Source organism: Serinus canaria, chromosome 18, assembly GCF_022539315.1.
Source record: "Serinus canaria isolate serCan28SL12 chromosome 18, serCan2020, whole genome shotgun sequence".
NCBI lineage: Eukaryota > Metazoa > Chordata > Aves > Passeriformes > Fringillidae > Serinus > Serinus canaria.
The window spans coordinates 8295361-8316248 of NC_066331.1; the positions used below are offsets into that span (position 1 = coordinate 8295361).

General features: G+C 44.7%; 1 protein-coding gene and 1 long non-coding RNA gene across 5 annotated transcripts in view; both read right to left on the minus strand.

Moving 5' to 3' along the window:
- Positions 1–20888, minus strand: part of LOC127060241 (uncharacterized) — a 181822-nt gene that overhangs the window by 11360 nt on the left and 149574 nt on the right. The gene's annotated exons all lie outside the window — the stretch shown is intronic.
- LOC108962686 (uncharacterized) lies at positions 341–20640 on the minus strand. Of its 4 annotated transcripts, none has more exons than XM_030233402.2 (6): positions 20433–20640; positions 6114–6267; positions 5120–5431; positions 3693–3836; positions 2772–2894; positions 341–1724 (listed from the first exon to the last, which is right to left on the minus strand). In XM_030233402.2, the coding sequence occupies exons 2-6, from the start codon at positions 6175–6177 to the stop codon at positions 1672–1674; spliced, it is 696 nt and encodes a 231-aa protein (XP_030089262.1). In that variant the 5' UTR covers positions 6178–6267; positions 20433–20640; the 3' UTR covers positions 341–1671. The 4 variants fall into 4 exon arrangements, with proteins under 4 accessions (XP_030089262.1, XP_050837238.1, XP_018774694.2 ...); XM_050981281.1 differs by lacking the exons at positions 2772–2894; positions 20433–20640 and adding exons at positions 2895–2991; positions 10324–10686; XM_018919149.3 differs by lacking the exon at positions 20433–20640 and adding an exon at positions 10324–10683.

Sequence of the window (20888 nt, forward strand, 5' to 3'; positions counted from 1 at the left end):
TTCAAAACCAACTCCTCCACCTACAGAACTGCTCTGTGAGACTGGACCTCAATGTCCCTATGCTGGATGTGTCATTTCTTGGCTGCTCTGGCACCTGTAGTGCCTTTCATGCCCAGTGACCTGAGCAGCTCAGCACCTTCCCAAGCTTCAAAGGCCATGGCAAAGTGGCTGCTGTCACTCACACAGCAAATGTAGTTCTCTCTGTAGATTCCCAGGAAAATCCTATTAGTTCTCAAAATACAAGCTGCAGTAAACTCAGCCTGGTAACTGGAGCTGGTGTCAGATCTAAATCAGGAATGCAAAGGTAAGGAAAAGTGGTAGAGAATAGAAGAAAATACACTTTTTTTTTTTTTTTAAGAAGTATTTAATGACATCAAAGAACTGGATAATACAGATTCTCTGAAAGATGATTGCAGAAGGTGTAAATCCAGTGAGAAACAAAGGTATACAAATGTATAATGAGACCCTTAAAGCTCTCCAATGACCCCAATAACCAAAGAAACTGAACAAGAAGCATTTGTACAATGAATAGCAAGGAACAGAGGGATCAAATGGGAAGCAGCTGTTCAAATTTTTGTAGATCTCTAAAACATCACCAGCAAGGGGATCAGTAAAATCCAGATTTGATATAAAGCACCAGCACAACAAAGTTTGTTGGCAAGGTTCACTCTGCTACTGACTGGATGGTTAAGACACATTGAGGAAAAAACAAGCAACAAACAAAATTCAGTCAATCAAAGCAAGCAGAAATGATCCAAGAACTGTGTGTGTGCTTGTGTTTAGCTGTGTGGCAAAAGGACAGTGATTCAACAAACACTCACATTGCTTTAGGAATTCGCTTCTCCCCTTGTGCTGCCACTGATTTTTGCTCAACAGTCCTGATAGTAAATTAGATCCAATGCAAAAGCTGAGGATTTATTCAAATCAGGTGGGAATGGGGAATGATTTAAGGATACCAAGTATCCAGAGGGATTCCTGAGGGGCTGTACTCATCTCATGCTATCTAAACTTGCCTAATTTGTCAGAAGATTGATACCAGAGCTCTGCTCAGCCTGGGGAGGCCAAGGCCTCTGTGACCCAATGCCATTCCTGAGGGAGCTGGACACAGCCTCCCACCCAGCCCTGCAGAAACACTCAGACGTGTCCTCAGCCTGCAGGTGGGGGCAAAATCAAATATCTTTTCCAAACTATTCCAGTTCAACCTATCAGCCACCTTGTGGTGCAAAAGGCTTTGGCAGATGCAGAGTTGGCCTGAGAATTCAAATACAGACACCTGGGTGCTGCTGTGGCATTACCAAGGGACAGCCATGCAGAGGGCATGGGAAGCATTTCAGAGCTGTTCCCACTTTGTTACAGAGAGAATTCAGCTGGTTTTAGTGCTGCTGAGTCAGCCACACACCCTGGGGTGCCTGCTGTGTGCTGCCAAGCCAAGGAGAGGATGGGGGCTCCTGGTGCTGCCTGTGCTGCTCCAAAGGCCTGGAGCTGAACAAGAGTCAGTGCTTGGGGAAGGTGTGGATGTGGTGAAAGTACCTTGGTGAAAACAGGATTATTTGGAAACACAAGGGCAGGAGTTCCCATGGAAAATCAGTCTGTGTTCATCTGGTTGCTGAACATCGTGAGAGAGGAGGAGGATGCTGCTGGCAGAGAGGTTTTCTCCCTTGTAGATGGTTATCAAGGATGTGTGAGCTTTTCTCTGTCAGAAGCCTGTCTGTCTTGCCTAGAAGCTGCAGAATTAAAAAAAAATCTGTGAGGCCACCAAAGAAACTGGTAGATTCCAGTTAGAATTATAAACAAAATAACTGAATTTATGAAGTCCTCCAGGCACCTCCCCTCTCGCATCTGCTACTGGGTCACTCCTTTCTCCACCAAGGGGGCAGCTTCAAGGCTCTGCTGTGACCCTGCCCTGGTGCTGTGACCCATCAACTTCTGCCTTAGAGGGGCTCTAGGACAGACCTGAGTCATCACTGGACATTGCACCCCAGGGCAGGACCTCAGGGCAGTCAGTACTGGTAAATTTTTTACCCCTCACATCAGTATATCCATTAATCTATTGATGTAACAACAGTGAGACTGGTTTTGTGCTCCTGAAACAAATTCAGACTTGGAAATTTAATTCTTTGGTTCTCAGAAATAAACAGTCATCATCAGGGGATACAGTAGTTCAGTAACTGAGAGGATGCCCAGCCTCAGGCATACACAAGGTGCCAAAATCCCTGGAGCCAGGTGGACACAGGATGGAGGGGAAAAGGCATTATGGCAGGTTCAAGAAATGTCCACAGAGCCCATCCCACCTTTCTCCTTTCATATTGGTTTGCAAAACAAACCTCCCTCTTGGATTAATTTAGGGAATTATTTGTTCTTAAATTACAGCTGGCTCTGGAGTGAGCAGGGCAGGGAGAGGGAAGGCCAGATCTCCTGGCTGGGACACATCCCTGCCAGGGAAGCTGCACTGCAATGCTGCAGTCTGGGACTGCTCCAAGGAGGGAGGGCTGAGCCCTGTGATTCCTTGGCCCTGCCAGTGCTTCCCCCTTGTTTCAGGAGGAAGCAGTGAGGAAATTCCTTCTGTGCTTATTTTTCACAGCAAAGCCACGGGATGGGCACTGTCACGGCAGCCACGGCAGGAGAGCTCATCCCAGCTGTCAGCCCAGTGAACATCATTAAGAACTGCAGGAACAACACAATGGAGATGAGATCCAGGAGGAAAACCCTTTATGCTTTTCCCACTTCCAGGTGTGGGATCCACAGGCAACACACAATTTGTCAGACTGTACCTTGGTGACGCCGCAGCCGCAAGAAGTAAAACATGGTGCCCCATCCTGTGCAAACCCCAACAAACAGGAATGCCAATAAGATGCCAAGGCTGTTCTTTTTGCTGGTGAGAAATTCAGGATTACCTGCAGAGTAGAAGAAAACAGAGCATCCAAGTGAAGCAAGCAGGAGTGCTAAGCCATGAGCTGCCTCGTAAGCACCAGACAAAGGAGCAGGCCCCATCTGATAAAGAGAGAAGGAACTGATGAATTAGAGATCAAAGAGCCTCTGGCTTATCATATTTTACAGAAGGTACCTGGCATAAGGCTCACTTTATCAAAATTCAAAGGAAATTCTTGTCACCCCACCACAACAGATACTTCTGAACATTAATCTTATCTGAAATAACCAACAAGAAATGGCAAGACCCATCCTTGATGAAGTGTTCAAATAAGGAAATCCACTTTGACTGGTTTTTAAAAACCTTTTTGTCCATGACCTTAAAAATATGACAGGGGTTTCTACCATGAAAGAAATTTGAATAATTAAATGTTACCTTTAGTTGAAAAATGTCCTCATTTAGCACTTACAGATAAGGTCAATCCTTGGGAACTTGTTGCATACCCACCATGTGCCCCCTTCCCTCAGCACCCCTGTAATTACAGGTTACTAATTACTAAAAGATAGTAATTACTAAAAAATAGTCTGCCACTGTGTAATTACAGGAACCTGAGCCTGTGGACACCTCTGTCCAGGACTGGCCATGTCCATTAGCCAAGGCAAAGTCTCTGAGACTGGTTGGCTGCAATATGTGTGGATCCAAGTTATGAATGTACAGGACATCTCCCTGCCCACATAAACTCTGTTCACATCAAGCTGTCTGGACAAACCCCTCTCAAAGCAAAAGGCAAACACAGGAAGAGATTAACCTAGAATTCCCTCACCAGCAATGGCAACTGGCAGTGCAGTGTGTTTTGGACGTGGCTTTTGAATGTAGCACTTCAGTTTGGGGGTGTGCTGCCAGGCATCTGCCTCTGCTTCACAGCAAACATTCTTGTCCTCAGGACTGATGGTACCTCCTCCATTTTCTGAGAAAGATGAAAGGTAAAAAAGTTTTGATGATAAATATGGATCATATAGAAGATCTTCAGTGAAGAGCTAAAGATGTTGGATAGATTAATAGATTAAAAAAGTGGATCATGTTGCACAAAATGTTGGAGATTGCTATGATTGCTATGAGCTGGAGATGTTTCATTCCCTAGCAGTCCAAATCAACCACTGTCATTAGAATTCCTTTCACCAAAGCTGATGAGTTGTTCTGGGAATCAAGAATGGAAATATTTGAAGAAGGTAAGAAAGTTTTAACATGCAGTTAAAAATAACAAAACATCTGTAAAAAGCTTATAATTACCTTTATGCAATAAAAACCTATTAAGAAATTTTGCAGCAGCCTTTGACCCACAGGAACCAAAGAAGAGGAAGCAAGTAGCTTGTTGTAAATCTCTAGTAGTAGCTGAGTAAATCTCTAAAACTCTGGAGTGCATCTCCTACCAACCCTTCATCCCACTGTGCCATTGTAGAGTTTATTCTTCTTCAAAGAGAATCTGGAAAACTCCCTCCTGCCTTCACCTGCACATCCACCCCTTCCCCTCTGAGGGGATACAGGCATCTCTGTCTACAGCAATTTCCACATTTCACTGTGAATCTTTCAGTGTCACCAAAGTTTTACACTGTAGTGACAGCATGCAGATATTTTGCAGTGGTGAGCATAAATACAGGAAAGAAATGGTTTATGGTGGCCAGAAATTAAATACAGGAGGAATGATCAGGCTAAATAAAAGCCCTGTAACCTGAGCCACCATGAAGTTTTGCCCTCGTGGAGCCACTTGCTTCATATACTGACAGGTGTTTGAATTCCTGGTTTTGGCAGTTTTGTGAGGAAGCTGGAAAGATGCTCCTGGGTGTTTATTGAATTGGACAGAAGAGCAGCACAGAGTAGCTCTTGAGGCTGGACCTGGCTCTGGGTGTGTTCTGGCTGAAGCAGGTGGGATTCACACATTGCAACGTGGCACACAATTTCATCATGGGAATGGCTGTTGCCAAAAAACCCTAAAATAAAAATGTATTTTTATAAATCACAGTAACATGTGTTTATCTGAATCTCTCTCAGTGTAGTTTTAAGCAGTGTTTGACCTGAAAGAACTGAATTTACTTTTGTGAATTACTTTATGACTTTTTCTTACAGAAGAAACCCAGTCATTCCAGTTTATTCATTCATAAGCCTTGCTGTCTGCCCACATAGAAAACAGTTCAGTTTCCTCCCAGAAATATGTTTTCCATCAGTTAATAACCAGGTTCCCAGCAAGCATACCTCCAGAATTCAGGATGCCACACCAGAGTTTTGGTGGATCAGTTTCATCCGAGAAGATGCCATAAATTCCTTCAAGATGGGAATTTGCTTGCTCAAAGCAAACAGTGATATGTGATTTGTTGGTCACCAACTCAACTGTTACATCTGGAATAGTATTTATCTTGTTTTTTATTTCAGCGATTTTTGTAAAGTTTTCAAAATTGATTTTCCCATTCTTGCATTTGCAGCTTTCATAGTCCTTACAGTAGTAGACTGCCATAGTTGTGCTGCCTTGTGTCCCCTTAGTAGGGTCAACATTGGACATGGCAATACCTAAATCAGAAAAAAACCCAAAGAATTTCTATCAGTTTTCTCCCTGGATGTTTACTGTTAGAGAACAAGATGGGTCTTGGTGGACAAGCTTAGTCATGGCTTTGGAAACACTGTCTGCCAGTGGGCAAATTTTACACAGTATTGGGGCCAGTTACCAGGATAACTTTTGGGGTAGAAACATGATGGAATTCCCCCACTACTTCCACTGTTTTTAACTGGGAAGCTGGCAGCGTGGGAGGTGAGTTGAAAGATGTTTCTCCTCTGAGCTCCTCTGTTCTTGACCTCTTTCCTTCCCAAACTCCTTGGCACAATCCCACCAGGTATCCCTCCAATACACTGCCAGATCCCAGGACCACTGAAGCTCAGAGCTGAGCTGCCCCACTGCCCACCCTGGGTGCAGTGTCCCAGGTTTCCTCCCTCAGACCCTCCCAGGAAAGGGTCAGTCCTTTGGGAGAGGACTCACCTCATCTGACATCAGACAGACACAAACTGTCACCCCTCCCAAAGAGGGGATTGGGGCAGGTCAAACACATCAACCTTCACCTCTTTAATTTCTCTTCTCACCTTAGAGGTTTTGTGGTCTTGGTTTTAACTAGGCACAGCTGAATTGATCCTAACAGCTCAGAGGTTTTGAGCTATGGAAGAGCAGGGAAAAGCACTGAGGTCAAACACAGAGACTCACTTGGAGGGGGAGCAGCAAGAGCCAGGAGCAGGAATCCCAAGTGCAGGAGGTGGGGAGAGTCCATGGGGCTGCCCGGGGGGCTCAGCTCCAGCAGGGCTGGAGCTCTCCCAGATCCTCCACAGTGCCAGGGCAGGCTCTTCCCTCAGGCTTCTCCCTGTGGGGAATTAAAGGCAGTGCTTACACACAGTGTCTCTGCTCTCTTTGCCCAGACAAAAAGATAAGAGCTCACAGACCAAATGCCAGACAGCAGCTTCCAGCCCAGGTCACGGGATGGGGGCAAGGCAGAGGAACCCTCACACTGCTCACACAGCTGCTGCTGCACTCTGCCAGGGCCAGACTCACAGCCCTTCCCAGCTCTGGCTCATCCACAGCAGCAGGAGACACGAGGTCCTTCTGCAGGGAGAGGGAAATCCCTCCTGAGCCTGCCGGGCAGGAGGCTCCGTGTCCACGTCCTCCTCCAGGCAGTGACCCTGCTCACACCCCTCAGCAGGAGCAGCAAGTAACAGCTTGATTTACTGCCACATTTTCCACAGCTGAGTTTCCAAGTTCCTAAGTTTGCTCAAGTTTTCCAAAACCCACCAGATAACTAAGGAAGATGGATTATGCTGAATGAATGTTTCATTTGGCCTGAGTTTAAATATTTACTGTCAAATTGAATTGTATTTTTAATTTAGGAGATATCTTGGGAAATATTTGTTCAAGTCAAATGAACAAACAAACAATAACTTGGCATTTCTTTTCAAAACATCCTTGGATTTAGTCAGAAGTTAGTTTTTATTTAAATAACATGACTTTGTGATGAATGTTTTAGTAAAATACTTGCCAAATAAGAAAAAAATTATAGAAAATTCACCAAACTTTCCTCACCAGACTAGCTCTGGAAAACATAAACTGCTTTGTTCCTAGGAGCTTTTCATCTAAAGCTTTCATTAAAACAACTTTTTTGCTGCCACTACCTGAGAAGAACCTTGAGGAAATGTCCAAATTAGTTATATGTTAATTCCTAATTATACATTCAACAGAAGTTAATAAATGCTTATCTCTTATGGTCTGTGGTGATCTAGATCTGCTGAGAGCTCAACCCCATTTCCCAGAAACAGGTGAGCCAGGAGAAAAACAACCCAAGGACATGTCCTTGCAGCTTCCAGCAGGTGCTGAACTCGTCCTCGAGACCAGCTGCAAAATTTCCTGTGGAATAAAACCTGGGACCCCTCAGGTCCCCAACAACCCTGAGCAGGATGCAAATCCAGGAAATGCTGGACAGAGCTGGACCCCTGGCACTGCACCCTCCAAGGAGTGATCCATCCTCTTCCACCACCATCTCTGCACTTCATGCACAGAGCTCCTGCTCACCTGGACAGTCCTGCAGGGATTTCCCTGGCCCCACCAAGTATTAACAACAATCTCTTCTCTTACATAAAAAATTCATCTTCCTCTTCCCATCCATAAAAAAATCATCCTTTCTTTTTAATTCTTTTTTACTGATCCTTCATATTTCACGCATTCCTCTATTCCCTTTCCTGCTTTGCAAAGCACAGATAGCAATGCCTGACCCTCCTACCCTGCAGATGAGCAGAGTTCCAAGGGACTGACATCAATCTTGGAATCACAGAATCATAGGTTTGGAAAAGACCCTGGAGTCCAGCTGTTAACAGGACGCTGCCAAATCACTTAGATCGTGTCCCTAAGTGCCACCTCTTCCTGTCTTTTAAATGTCTCCAGAGGATTTATACCCCAGGGCATGTTTGCTGCACAGAACAGCTGCAGCACATCTGGCAGAGTTATTTGCCCAGAGGTTAAGAGTTGGGTTTTCCCCAGTAGTTTTCAGCATGAGGTCTGTATCTTGTATCCTCATTTATTTGGTCCTCTCTTGTGTCTTGCCCCTCTCCTCATTCTGATCAAGGGCATGTCCCTTCCTCTTCTCTCAGGTGATATTCCCTCCTTCTCCCCCTCTTCTCTTCAGTTTCAACAGCCAAAGCACCATCCACCAAATCTCTGTTTGCCCCAACTGATCTGTCCTAAAATCTGGAGTCTCTCCAGCTGTCTTGGCCAGCTCCTGAATTAGTTTTAAGCTTACTTCAATAAAACACTCAAATCTAAAGTGAAACACAGTCTTCGGACAGATATTTTCCATCCGGTTTTTTTTGCCTGTTTCCCTTTCTTTTTCAAAGTAATACAAACTTTCACTAATCACAGCTTCTGAGGTTTTCTACAGAGCTGCAACAAAGTAAAGCCAGACCCTAAAAGCGGATCAGGAGCAAGAGGTAGGTGAATAAAGGAACAAACAGAGAGAGGTGGAGTTCCTTCAGGAAACACCAGCCACTCCCACTCAGCTTCCCCCCAGGGCAGACCTGACCCACCTGAGATCACCTGCAGGAGAAAGGATTTGACAGGAAATCTGCAGAGCCCTAACAAGGTCCTTTGGTTTTGTTTTTGACAGGATCTCTTTGAGGGAACGTCACTACCTGAAACTCTCAGGCTTTTCCTTGTCCCCGTAGTGTCATAACAAACACAAGTCAATAAATAACTCACGTGTTTGCCAAAAGAAGGACGAAATTCAGTCTCCAATGCAATTACATCCCTTTCAGCAGAACAAAAGTTCTCTCTCAAAGTTAAAATCTGATGACCTGGCACACTCTGACCCATGTTTTCTCCTACTCCAGCACAAGTCACTGCCTCTCCAGTTTGTGTCCTCAGGTTTTCTGCACAGTTCAGTGGGACCAAAGTGACCAAAGGAGAGTCCCCTCAACACCCCCAGGAGCCAGCAGAGCAGAGCTGCTGCCCCAGGGTTCACATGTTAACATCCTCTAGCAGGGTTAACATCCCCTCTCCAAACAACCATTAAGCACAGTCATAGACTGGACACAAAACCCAGCTGTATAAACTGCATTTTCTCACCCCTCTTCCCTCTTCCAGCCACATCCTCTGGGCTCTAGAGCTTCAGGAGCAATTCAGTCCGTGGGTTTTATGGTCAGAACCAGGTTGGTGGAACAAGACACCATCATTTCTAAAATATTTATGTGGCACCCCAAGGGTCCCGTGGAGAAGGCTTAAGTTGCAGTCAGTTTGGAGAAAATAGTACTATTAAAGGAAGTAAGGCAGCAACAGAATAAAACTCAAGGAACTTGAGAAGATCCTACAGATTTTATTCTCTACTCTAAGTTCTTTCCCAGAAAAGGAGGAGAAGTATTTACATGAGAGAATTTTGATATCACTTTCCTTATCTCGTTTCCCTTATTGGTCTGTTGTATTCCACTATCAACAAGGCTTTGCAATAAGGATAAAGAAACAAAACAGTACAAAATCATGTGAGGAGATGGAGCAGCTCTTTCCTGAGTGAGTGTATGACTTCAGTTTCTACCCACAGTTCCAATAAGCAGAGAGAGCAACCAGCAGGACTTTGAGGCTGAGCTGAGAAATCTCTGCAAAAAATCCTAAGTGTAAATCACACTTTTGCTTTCCTCTACCTGCTCTGAAAAAAATTTTCCACAGCATTATAAAACATTGGTAATGGTTTTTTTCACTGCCTGCAGTACATTAAGTAGAATGAAGTGCTTCACTGGTTTAACTTCTTCTATTTTAAAACCACTAATGTTTTGTATTTTGGTTCTGTCTTGTTTCATTCTGAATTCAGAGCTGCCAGGCTGGATTGTTCATTCGTCAGGCTGGACTTGGGGAAATGCACAATCAGCTCCTTGAAAAGAAGAGCTGCAGGGATTTCTCCTGCAACCCTTCTAATAAATTCTCCCTTATTTGCAAACATGCCAGGATGGAACTTTTGAAAAAGAAGATATTAGCAAGACATGCTAAGGAGCTATGAGGGAAAAAAAGAAGGTTAATGGATATGGAAAAAAATATTCAGAAATTACATGAACATGAAAATGTTGTTAATACTTATTTCTGAGGTCACTCACACTTTTATATAAATGCACCAAGAGGAAGCTTTTGGGTTTCTGCATTCCCACAATCAGTGTGAGTTCACACAGAGCTCTCTGGAAGTTCCCAGTCTGGACTACAGATGTGGTATTATTTAGTCACAAAGATCACCAGCACCAGCAATGCATGTTCTTCCCTATGCAGAAAATGTGCAGCACACTGAGAATTTCCCTCCTGCCACAGACATTTCAGTGCCAGTTTCTGAATGTCTACTTCAAAATAAGAAAGCAGGAATTTGTAAGAGAGCAGGGTGGAAAGAGGAAGAAGACAGTACCTCAGAAGCTGTTTGTGTCCAAAGAAGCCTTCATGCCTCTTCCCTTCTCCAAGTGCCTGTGCAGCCTTTCCAGATCCCAATTCATTCAGCTCCTCTTCCAGAGCAAAGGCAGAAGTCAATGGGATCTCAGAGGAAAAGCCACTTCATTGGCTCCTCCTCTTTAAATACAACTTCTTTTTTATTGTAAGAAACTGCATTTTCACTTTCACTTCAGAAGTACAGGTTAGCAGCATCACAGAGCAATGCAAACCAGGTAAGTCTGTGCTGCTCTGAGTGCAGGAGTTGCTGGAACTTGCTGGAAATGCTGTAACTGCAGGATCTAATGATACCAATGCTTTCTCCCAGTCCACAGTCCATTCTTTCATCATGCTGTCCTTTTATTGCACTTTGTCCATATTTTTATCACATGATCCACAGCCCAAAAGTCCAGACAAGGAGTTTCTGCTTGTAAATTTTGCTCTCGGAGAAAAGGAGTGTTTCTGGAAGGATTCACGTGCTTGGTTTATGCTGAGCACTGCAGCACCCGTGCCCTTATAGTGGAAGATGTGGAGGCTGACCCTTAGAAAACTCAGTTTCAGGGATTTATTTAGTAGTCATCACACAGAACTGACCAGCCTTCGATTTAACCCCTGTACTGCACACCCACACTGCCCCTCCAGTGAGTTTGGGCTTTGCTCTCACAGTCCCAGCTCAGGACAGCAGCTGTGTGTTAAAAAAATGCTCCAAAGCTGGGACATTTGTCCATCAATCATTTTACTTTCATGTTTCAGGTTCAGGACATTGAACTGGAGACATTTCCTCAAAGAGAAACCCAAACCACCGCTACAAAAAACACAGCCAAAACCAAACAAGCCAACAGCAAAACCCACAACAAAACTCCTTGTTTCCCTGTTACCTGTGCCCTTCTTACCCTGCCCTGCCCCAGAAGGAACACCTCCAGCATACAGATAAGGTTTCTATCTCTCTAGAGAAGTGGAATATTGGCAAAGGTGACTCAAGAGCTGGGTAATCATTACCATGACCACCACAAGGTGATGTGGTCACTCTTGCACTAACCCCAGCTCTGCAGTATTTTTCCTTCCAGTGCCCTGCCCCGGCACTCAGCACAGTCTGGCAGTGACTTCCCAGCAGGGTCATGCTCCAGACAAACACATTGTGCTAATCCCAACCAGCCCCCAATGTCACCTGGCTCTGAATTCACACCCTGAAACAGCCCCTGGCAGCAGAGTCTCACTGGGTGCCACCGGCTGGGCTGGGCTGGGCTGCTCAGCCAGGACTGCCTCAGTGTGTTGTAACATGAGATGAGAATTACCACAAGGAAACGAGCTGCAGTTATGAAATGTAGCAAAAAAACCACATTTTGGGGGGTTTTGAGGCTCCCAGAAGATTGCTTGGTTTGAGGAATTGCTAACAGGAGTGAGCCCTTCACTCAAACCCAGCCAACCTAAATAGCAGCTGTTCTAGTGCAAGCTGGCACCACTGAAGATAGCAATATCCTGGGAATATGACTCAAAATTTTAATTTTTCTTTTGTCTTGATTCATTTTCACAGAAAGGGTTAGTCTCCAAGAACAGGATTTGGTAATACCAAACCACACAAGAGTTGTTTCAGATTCACCTCTTCCTCAGAAATGCAACACTGAGTTTCTCTGGCTCTGCCATAATGTGATTTTTCCATTTTCAGTTTTCAGTCTGAGTGATACCAAGTTCCTCAAACATCTGCTTTCTGCAAGCATAGGGCAGAAATTCAGGGGTAACATATGCTGCCTAATTTAGAAAATTTAGAATTATCAGGAAGAGGTCATCTTTACCCAAAAACTTATTGGAGAAGTTTTAGTTTGTATGGAATTTGCACTGCATCCTTTGACTATAAACTGTATGATAAATAGAAAAAATTATTAGTAATTAATGTCTTCAGTAAGGACCTTTGCCTTCTTGTTAATTAAATTGTATTTATATTGCAATAATCCCACAAACACCACTCCTGAACAAGACTTCATTTCGACTTCCAAAAGAGACAACCTCCAACAAGAACTTTCTCCTATGACCAAGGAATTTATATTTTGATCCATCCTGACATTACAAAATCCCTTCTAGTCTAGCTGAATCCAGAATTATCAGTCCAGAATATGTTAACTTTAACCAGAATTTTACCCAGAAACTCAACATGACAAATGAACCAGAAGATATGAAAGTCAAATACTATGAATATAGGAAAACCTCAGTTTTTCTTAGCTATATTCATGATTACAAGTGTTTTGGGCTTCTATTCCTTTTTGTTTCAAGGAACTGTAACATCTTGTATATCTTATTTCATGGGAAATTGAAAGTGATAAGGCAGCACAGAGATCTTTCCCAGGTCTCAGCATTAACAGTTTTTGTCCCATTAGACTGTTGGTCTCAGTGTGCTTTGTCCTTGATTTTGGCTTCCAAATCTCACTTATCTCCACTTTCATGGTGGTGAGGAATGCCCCTGCTAATCTGGTACGTTAGGAAAATAGAGCATGAGGTAATTTATGGCAGGAACATAAAAAGGGTAACCCCAATGGTTTATGACAGCCTTTGTAGGGTCACAGAATGTTCTTTTATTGCCAAGTCATTCACCAGTCAGGCACCAGGAGAAAAGATAAGGCTGTTTTCTGATGTTGGTTAAAAAGTTACCCTATGAATCTGAGCATACATATTCAGCTTTGCTCAGGAGAGTGAGAAGAGAAGTTACTGGGGGAAACCATGTATCTTGTCTTGGCACCTGTAAATTACTGCAGAAGAAATCAGCAGCTACCCAAGTTGTTTCAGGCAGAAAGAGCTTGTGCTAAGCCCCCATGGACACCTTATGAGGAAATCTCCTCTTCCTGGAGGCAGAGGAGCAACCAAGGGCAGGAATGAGAAGAGATTAACTTAACCCCAAGGATAGGTGGACTGTAGACAATTTTGATCTTTTGCTTAGAATCATGGAATCATTAAGGTTGGAAAAGGTTTTGGAACCTTAAATCAATAAGGTTCCAAAATTATGAAGTCCAACTTTGACCAAACTTCTTTGACTTCAAGGCCATGGTCAGTAAGAGAGATGAAGCCACAGGGGTGAGCCTCCTCTGCTACAGGAGCAGAGTGTCCCAAGGGGACACACTTCAGTGTGCCATGGGGGAGCACAGCTCAGGGATGCCCTCATCCTCTGGGCACAGGGTAAATCATGGAATCACAGAACTGGGGTGGAAGGGAACTTAGAGGTGTCATTAAAGATCTAGTCCCACCCTGTAGGGACACCTTCCAACAGACCAGGTTGTCCAGAATCCCATTCCAGCCTGGCCTTGGACACTTCCAGGGATGGGGAAGCCACAGCTTCTTTGGGAAACTTGAGGCCTCACCATCCTCAGAGCAAAACAACTTCCTCCTAATCTCTCATCCAAAGCTACTCCACAGTCTGAAGTCATTCTCCCTTGCCCTGTCACTGTGCTTGTAAAAGGTCCCTCTCCATGCCCCTTGTAGGCTCCCTGTAGGTCTGGAATCCTCAGCCTCAATAGTTCCCAGGGCTGCAGGGCAGCTGTGCTGGGCAGGACCCCATTGCCAGGGCACAAACATTGCACCAGCTTTCCTTCTGATGAACATGGAAATGGTCTGATGTCCCCCAGGTGCTGTCCCCTGCTCCAGAAATTCACAGGGTGCTGGATGAGCCAGCATCAGCTTCATACCATAACACTTCCTCAGCAAAACTACCTGACAGCACAACTGGATGGATGGATGGATGGATGGATGGATGGATGGATGGATGGATGGATGGATGGATGGATGGATGGATGGATGGATGGATGGATGGATGGATGGATGGATGGATGGATGGATGGATGGATGGATGGATGGATGGATGGACGGATGGACGGACGGACGGATGGATGGATGGATGGATGGATGGATGGACAGGGATGGATGGATAGGAACTCATGGATGGATGGATGGATGGATGGATGGATGGATGGATGGATGGATGGATGGATGGATGGATGGATGGATGGATGGATGGATGATGGATGGATGGATGGATGGATAGGGACTCATGGTTGCATGGATGGATAGATGGAGCAAATTAAGGTGATTTTGAACATCACAAGGCAACAAGGCCCAACCAGCAGCTGCCCACAGGGCCTGTGCTGTGGCACACAGAGCAGGAGCTTGTGCCAGGCCCAGCAGCTGTGTAGCTGCCCAATCAGTCACTGCAGGATGATTCAATCACCTTCCCAAGTATTAGGCATCCTCTCTTATGATTTGTTTTAAGTGGTGGGAGAGTTATTTTGAAGCCTGCCAAGAAGCTGCTCTCCCTCAAGATGAGATCATGCAGTATTTGTGCTTCTGGTCCATTTCATTGTTGACCTGTTTAGAGCTGCAGATATTGGCTGAATCACCCTAAACAATAATCTTGTCTGGGGAGACAGCAAGTGTGAATAATGCACCTCTCTTCCTTCCATGGCTGAGTCTTGTTTTTGTTTTTCCAAACTCCAATATCAGAGTTTGGAAAATTACTGTATGGAATGCAACCAACAATTGTCTTGCAGGAAGTACACATTGACAGCTCCAGTGGCTGTGGCAATGCTCCAAAACCCTCAGCAAAAGCTGGGAATTAGCTTCCTCTAAAAGGCAGGCATTTCCTAGAACACTCTCTTCCAAGAGTGCCAAACCAGAACTGCATCTGCTGTTGTGACCCTCTGACCTCAAAATGCTTTGATGCCTTTTTAGGAGAAGCAGCCCCCTTTTCCAAGCATTTGTGCACCCCCTGTGCATGTCCAAAGGAGCTGGTTTTGAGAGCTATGGCACAGTCAGTACCCAGCAGCATCCCAGAGATCAGAATACAGAAGCAAAGATCCAAAACACCTCTGGTTTTGCAGAGACACAACCTGAGTTGTCAGAGCAGGTGCTAATAATGCTAAAGTTTTGGGTTTGATCCCAAATGAGCTATTCACTTAAGAGACCCTTCCAACTCAGACTATTCTGCAAACCAACAGTATTTTGGACAAAGCAGTCCCATCACTGTTCAAGATTCAAAGCCTTCTGTGATAGGAAACTAAAACAATTTATCAGAATAAGTTGTTTACTTACTGCATAATACCATGGCCAGCTATTACAACTGTTTCTTTAAGAAAAGAGAAGAAGGAACATCAAAGAGAAAGCAGTAAATTAAATCCAGGATGGGACCCACTTTTTCTTTGATTATCCTTGAAAAAACCCCCGTGGTGACCATAACAAATCTTTGTTTCCCTACAGCTAAAGAAGACAGAAGGAAGTTTCTATTCTCCTGAATTACCAGGTGTTTGAGCCCATGAGACAAAGCAAACAAGTTATGTAGTATTTGCTTTCCAAATCTCACTTACCTGCAGAACTTCCATTTTCATGTTTGCGAGGGACTTCCTTGCTAACCAAGTGCATGGAGTAATTTATGGCTGAAATATAACTAAGGCCATAAATTTTGATGGCAGTGAAGGCAGTATCACAAAAGTGATTTTTATAATTCAACTGATCAGATAATTCCCCAGTCAAATACCTGTGTACCACCCAACAGCTGCTCACACAAGGAACCTTTTGTCAGGCATGGTTTTCCCAGATGCACCAGTGCTGTTCCCTGAGGTTTCTGCATCACTAGAGCAGCAATTTGGCTGCAGAGTTCAGGGCTCTTAGAGAGAAGCTCCAGCCAACACCAGGACATTTGGCTGCCATTACACTCCTGTGCCAGGCTCAGGGCATCAAAGACAGAATTGTTGAGACCCCAGGTAATGATCACACTCAGAGCTGAATTAACATCTCTCCCCAGTACATTCTCACATCTACTCCCCCCCACCCACCCTGAGCTTTACTCCAGGTGCTGCCTCCTTTCTAACATTTCTAGAGGTTTTGGCTCAGGCTTTTCTGCTTTCTACCCCATCCCCTTTCCCTTCAGATCAAAAATCAGCTGACCATGACCCAAAGACAAGTGGAGGAAACTGCTTTCTGCAAATGGATGCTGGATAATTACAAACTTTCTAGGGTAGCTGTTGAGTTTTTTCTTCTTTCTGCCAGGAAGGAATTTCTTGTTTGCACTCAGATGTTTATTAGTTCTTAACTATGTTACAGTCTCACAAACCCTGAGTTCTACAGCTCTTCACTTTAACAAACTAAAAATGGAGCCCCCTCTCTCTCTACAAGGATAAACTGTCCAATTAAGAAATGACACCTCAATTATTTTTACTTTTAACCCAATAACTAACCAGCCATGGCCCACAATGATCACTTTTTTATCCAATTACACAAAACCACCCAAACCTATGGAGAAGAAGGTGGAGAAGAAGGTAAAGAAGAAGGACCAGCCTCTGCCCTAAAACCTCCATCTTGCCTTATATATATATATATATATATATATATATATATATATATATGTGTGTGTGTGTGTGTGTGTGTGTGTGTGTGTGTATTACCATATTCTCAACCCTTAAACTCCAGGTTTTCCACCCTGTGATATCACACATTTCTATTCAAACTCCACACCCACAATCCCAGTTCTGTCATTCCATTTTGGAAGCTTCTCCATGGCCTCAGGTCAATGCTGTGTTCTCCTGGGGGTCAGTGCCTGTCAGCACAGAAAGTCTGAAATTCTCAGCAGTATCTCATGGATAGGCAGAGCACACTGCATCCTCCCCCAGCCCCCCCTGCCAGGGATCCCCAGTGTGTGGCAGACATGGTACCCAGGATTTCTGACTGACAGAAAAATGTCTAACCCTTGTCTAAGTTTCCTTTAAAGTAACAGCTTGATGTTCTTAAAAATGTTCTTCAGTGGTGACATAAATTTATAAGTTTTAATGGATCATTTCCCTGCCCTTTCCCCTAACCCTTAAATAGCTGTGGTTTAACATCTTATGGCATACTGAGATACACAGTGGGCTGTAAAACACCTCCTCAGTTGAAAAATTGGTCTTGTATTAAATTTTTCAGCTGCCAGCACTCTTCTTTATAACTACACAATGACATGCCTTGTCATGCATGAACTAATCATCTACAGTCTTAAGCTGTGCCAAGGGCTGGATATGAGGAAAATTTTTTTACAGAAAGGGTGATAAAGTACCCAGGGAGGTGGTGGAGTCCCCATCCCTGGGTGTGTTTAACAAAGCCTGGATGTGGCACTGGGTGCCAGGGTTTAGTTGAGGTGTTGGGGCTGGGTTGGACTCAATGATCTTGAAGGTCTCTTCCAACCCAGTGATTCTGTGATTCTGTGAATTCTCTGTGTGTGATCTTAAGACTTTAAAAAGAGTCCTCTGAGCAGCCTGTAAAGGACACACAGAGCTTCTTTCAAAATCATCTTAAATAAATTTGATAATTCCCTGGCCATCTTGTCCTAAGACACAGGGATGTGTAGAGGGGCCTAATGCCCTTTGGGACAATCTGCTCCTACTTGCAGATTTGCCCTACAGCCAGCAAGTCCACAAGGGTTTATGCACCAGAGCCCAAAGCAGCCATCCTGCAGTGCAGTCAGACAGACTCATGGACAGACACACAGACAGAGAGCAGCCTACCCATGGGCTCAGAAGTCCAAGGCCAGGGCCAGAACTGACGCCATGCCAGGCAGAGGTGGCACCAAGCTGCTGATAAATGGCACCACTGGGGGGTCCCAGCCCAGCCCTCTGACTCCCTCGGGCCAAGGAGCTCCAGAAAAAAAACAATTAATTTTCTCTTCCTCTTCACTCACTCCAGTTGTTTTTTTTTCTCAGTGTTTTCTTTCTGTTGCAACATAAGCACAAGTTTATCTTTGAGTTTATGGCTGCAGGGGAGATTTACAGCCTGGGTCATTGCCACATCATCTGATTGTGAGGACAGAGCTCTTTCCTCATGCCCAGCACCAGGAACTGTGTCTGGGCCATCCTGACTCGCCCCTTTCCAACACTCCCCACTCAGTTCTGTGATTTTATTTCCAAGCCCAGCCTTGTTCCTACTTCTATGAGTCTGCTCGCTCTGACAAAAAGAAAATTCAATCTCTCAACTTTTCCTTAGAGCCTGTGACTGTCAATAGCCTCATCTGAGCTCTCCTTGGAAAAGTCACTACTGAGGAGTATTTGCAACCAGCCTCATCCTCCTTCATCTATTTGTTGTATTCTGAACTGCACAGACAAGGTTTAGTGCAGAGAATGTCTTGTTCTCTTTGCTTTACCACTGTCCCCTGACTGGATGTGATAGATGCAGCCACAACACAGCTGAACCCCAGCCAGCTAATACAGGAAAAATCCAAATACAAGTGTCTTGCTGCCATGACCTGGCCCAGCTCATAAAAACTGCTGATGTAGTGATGTCTCACACAAAAATGGCCTAGAGGTAATTTTTCAATCTCTGGGAAAGTTGGGGTTGCACATTTGGGACCATCATCAAAAGCATTTCCAGCTTGAAGTGAGTTACAAGCAGCTGAATGGGAGAAACAGCAGAGCAAATCCTTTCAGCTCTCCAAAGCAGAGGCCTCTACAATGTGAGACAGGATGGGGCAGCTCTGAATGACTGATACCCCAACTTCAGATTTGTTTTTAAAACCCCATCATCTGGCTCCTGTGGGGGACTGGATCTCACCAAAAGATTCAAAGGTCTGAGAAAACAGTGCTGCAGTCCTTTCAACCCCAGCACAAAGGCATGCACTCACCTTCTGCCAGCTAAAAATCACTGCTTTTCTGCACATCCCTGCCCTGCCAGAGGCCAAGCAAACACTGAGCTGCCTGCAGCAGCAGGATGGGGTCTCCCTTTTGCAAGGAGAAATACTCAAGCAGAGCAAAATCAGCTTTGAGCTGTCAAGCTTTCCCCATTTGTTTTTCATTAGACAAAGAACATGACTCAGAAGAGGAAGAGCAGCAGCAGCTCTGCTGGCTCCCAGGCCACATATTTTAGTCTTATTCCTTTCCACCAGTTCAGACCCTGGAAGTAACCAGCTACTAGTTCCCCTGGGACCATGTATTGGACAGTGAAGTGTTGGTAGAATGGGAAATTTCTATATTTACCTCTGGTTGTATGTCCTTTTTGTGAGCCTGCAACACCCAAGAGGCATGCAAGCCTAAAAGCCAAGGTCACCCAGCAGCACATCCCAGCTCCCAGATGAGATCTAGAGCATCCTGCCCTTCCTGCATTCCAGTTTATCCTTTGCTAAAGCAAAAACAGCTTTGGGATTCAGAGGGGAAAGCTGCCACCAGGATAGTTACTAGGTGCTCCTACCTGCTCCTAGGCCAGTGTGCCTGACAGGTACTCCACTGCCTCCTCAGCCACCTTCTTTCTAGAAGCCAAGCAACTTGTTCACATTCATGTGTCCATCTGTAGGATGCAGATTCTATGGATTTGGGCATTCCTGTCTCAAAAGGGAACCAAAGGAATTGCAGAGCATGTCCACTGATGCAGACACTAACAGTTGTGGTATAGCCCTAAAGCAAAGAGCACAACTGGAAAATCAAAAGGCAATGAATGACTTTCCTGATGTTTTCCTTGGTATCTCAGGGCAGCTCATATGCTCTCTGAGGAATTTAAATCCAGGTGTTGCCCAGAGAATAACAAAACCCAAAAGGCAACAAAAACATGGTAGGAGACATCTTTCCCAGGCACATCTGGTACAATCTAGGGAGCAGATTGCTCGCTGAGGGAGGGAGCACTGCTCAAACAGCAAACCAGGAAAACCAGCTCAGACTCCATCCAGAGTTTTAATCCTGCTGTCCCTGATGTTCAGTCCTAGTCCCAGCACTACAGACCTCCCAGCAACAGCTCAGAGGCCAAAGCTACACCCCAGGAGTTCAGTGTGAAATAAGTTGTTAAACCATTTCTCCCAACACAAAACCCAGGAGTTTTGACACCCCTGCTCCCTTGCAGGTGTCCTGCTGCAGGCTAGCAAAAAGCCAAATGTGCTGCTCAGCAGCACCAAAAAAACCTGCCAGTGGAAATTAAAGTCTGCAGAACTAAGCAGGAGCAGTAGAAGGCAATGACAGCATCACAGACAGCAGAGGAGAAGTTTGCAAGATCTCATGAGGCTGAAACAGACTGTTCACATGCTACAGTCTACTGCCCTGTGCAAAACCAGAGAAGAATACACACAGATGGTCAGGGTAGAGGGAAAAGAAAATAAAAGTAGAAAGTTACCTCCTTCAGTATCCTTCCTTTATGAGTCAGGCTTTGCATGTAACTCTTCTGCCCTTAATTCAGCCATTTATAACAAGGTGGATTTGTGATGTGGATGTTGTTCTCAGAGGAAATTATTTCAGTCCTGGCACAAGAGATCAGGGAATTCACATCTACTTCCTATCTCCATGAGAGCTCTGTGACACAGGGGGCTTCCAGCTGGAAAGGAAGAACCAGTGTTTCACTTTTCATATATGAGTTCCAAAGGTTAAACACACATGGACTTTAATGCTATTGCCATCTGACACCTTGACATCACTGGGCCTGTCTTGTGCTCCCCTACTGTATAGATGGCACTGGACCAGGAATCTGGAGATTTTGAACCTTTTTTCCTTCTCCAGAAGGAGAAGGCCTGTGACTTTATTGTATTTCCTGCACACTGAGGAGATAGAAGGCATTAATCTCACTGCAGCCCAA

Coding starts and splice junctions, on each gene's coding strand:
- LOC108962686 (XM_030233402.2), bottom strand. CDS start 6,177: ATGGACTCTCCCCACCTCCTGCACTTGGGATTCCTGCTCCTGGCTCTT. Junction 3,837..5,119: donor TGGCATCCTGAATTCTGGAG/GTATGCTTGCTG, acceptor CATCTTTCTCAG/AAAATGGAGGAGGTACCATC. Junction 1,725..2,771: donor GCGGCTGCGGCGTCACCAAG/GTACAGTCTGAC, acceptor TTAATTCTGCAG/CTTCTAGGCAAGACAGACAG.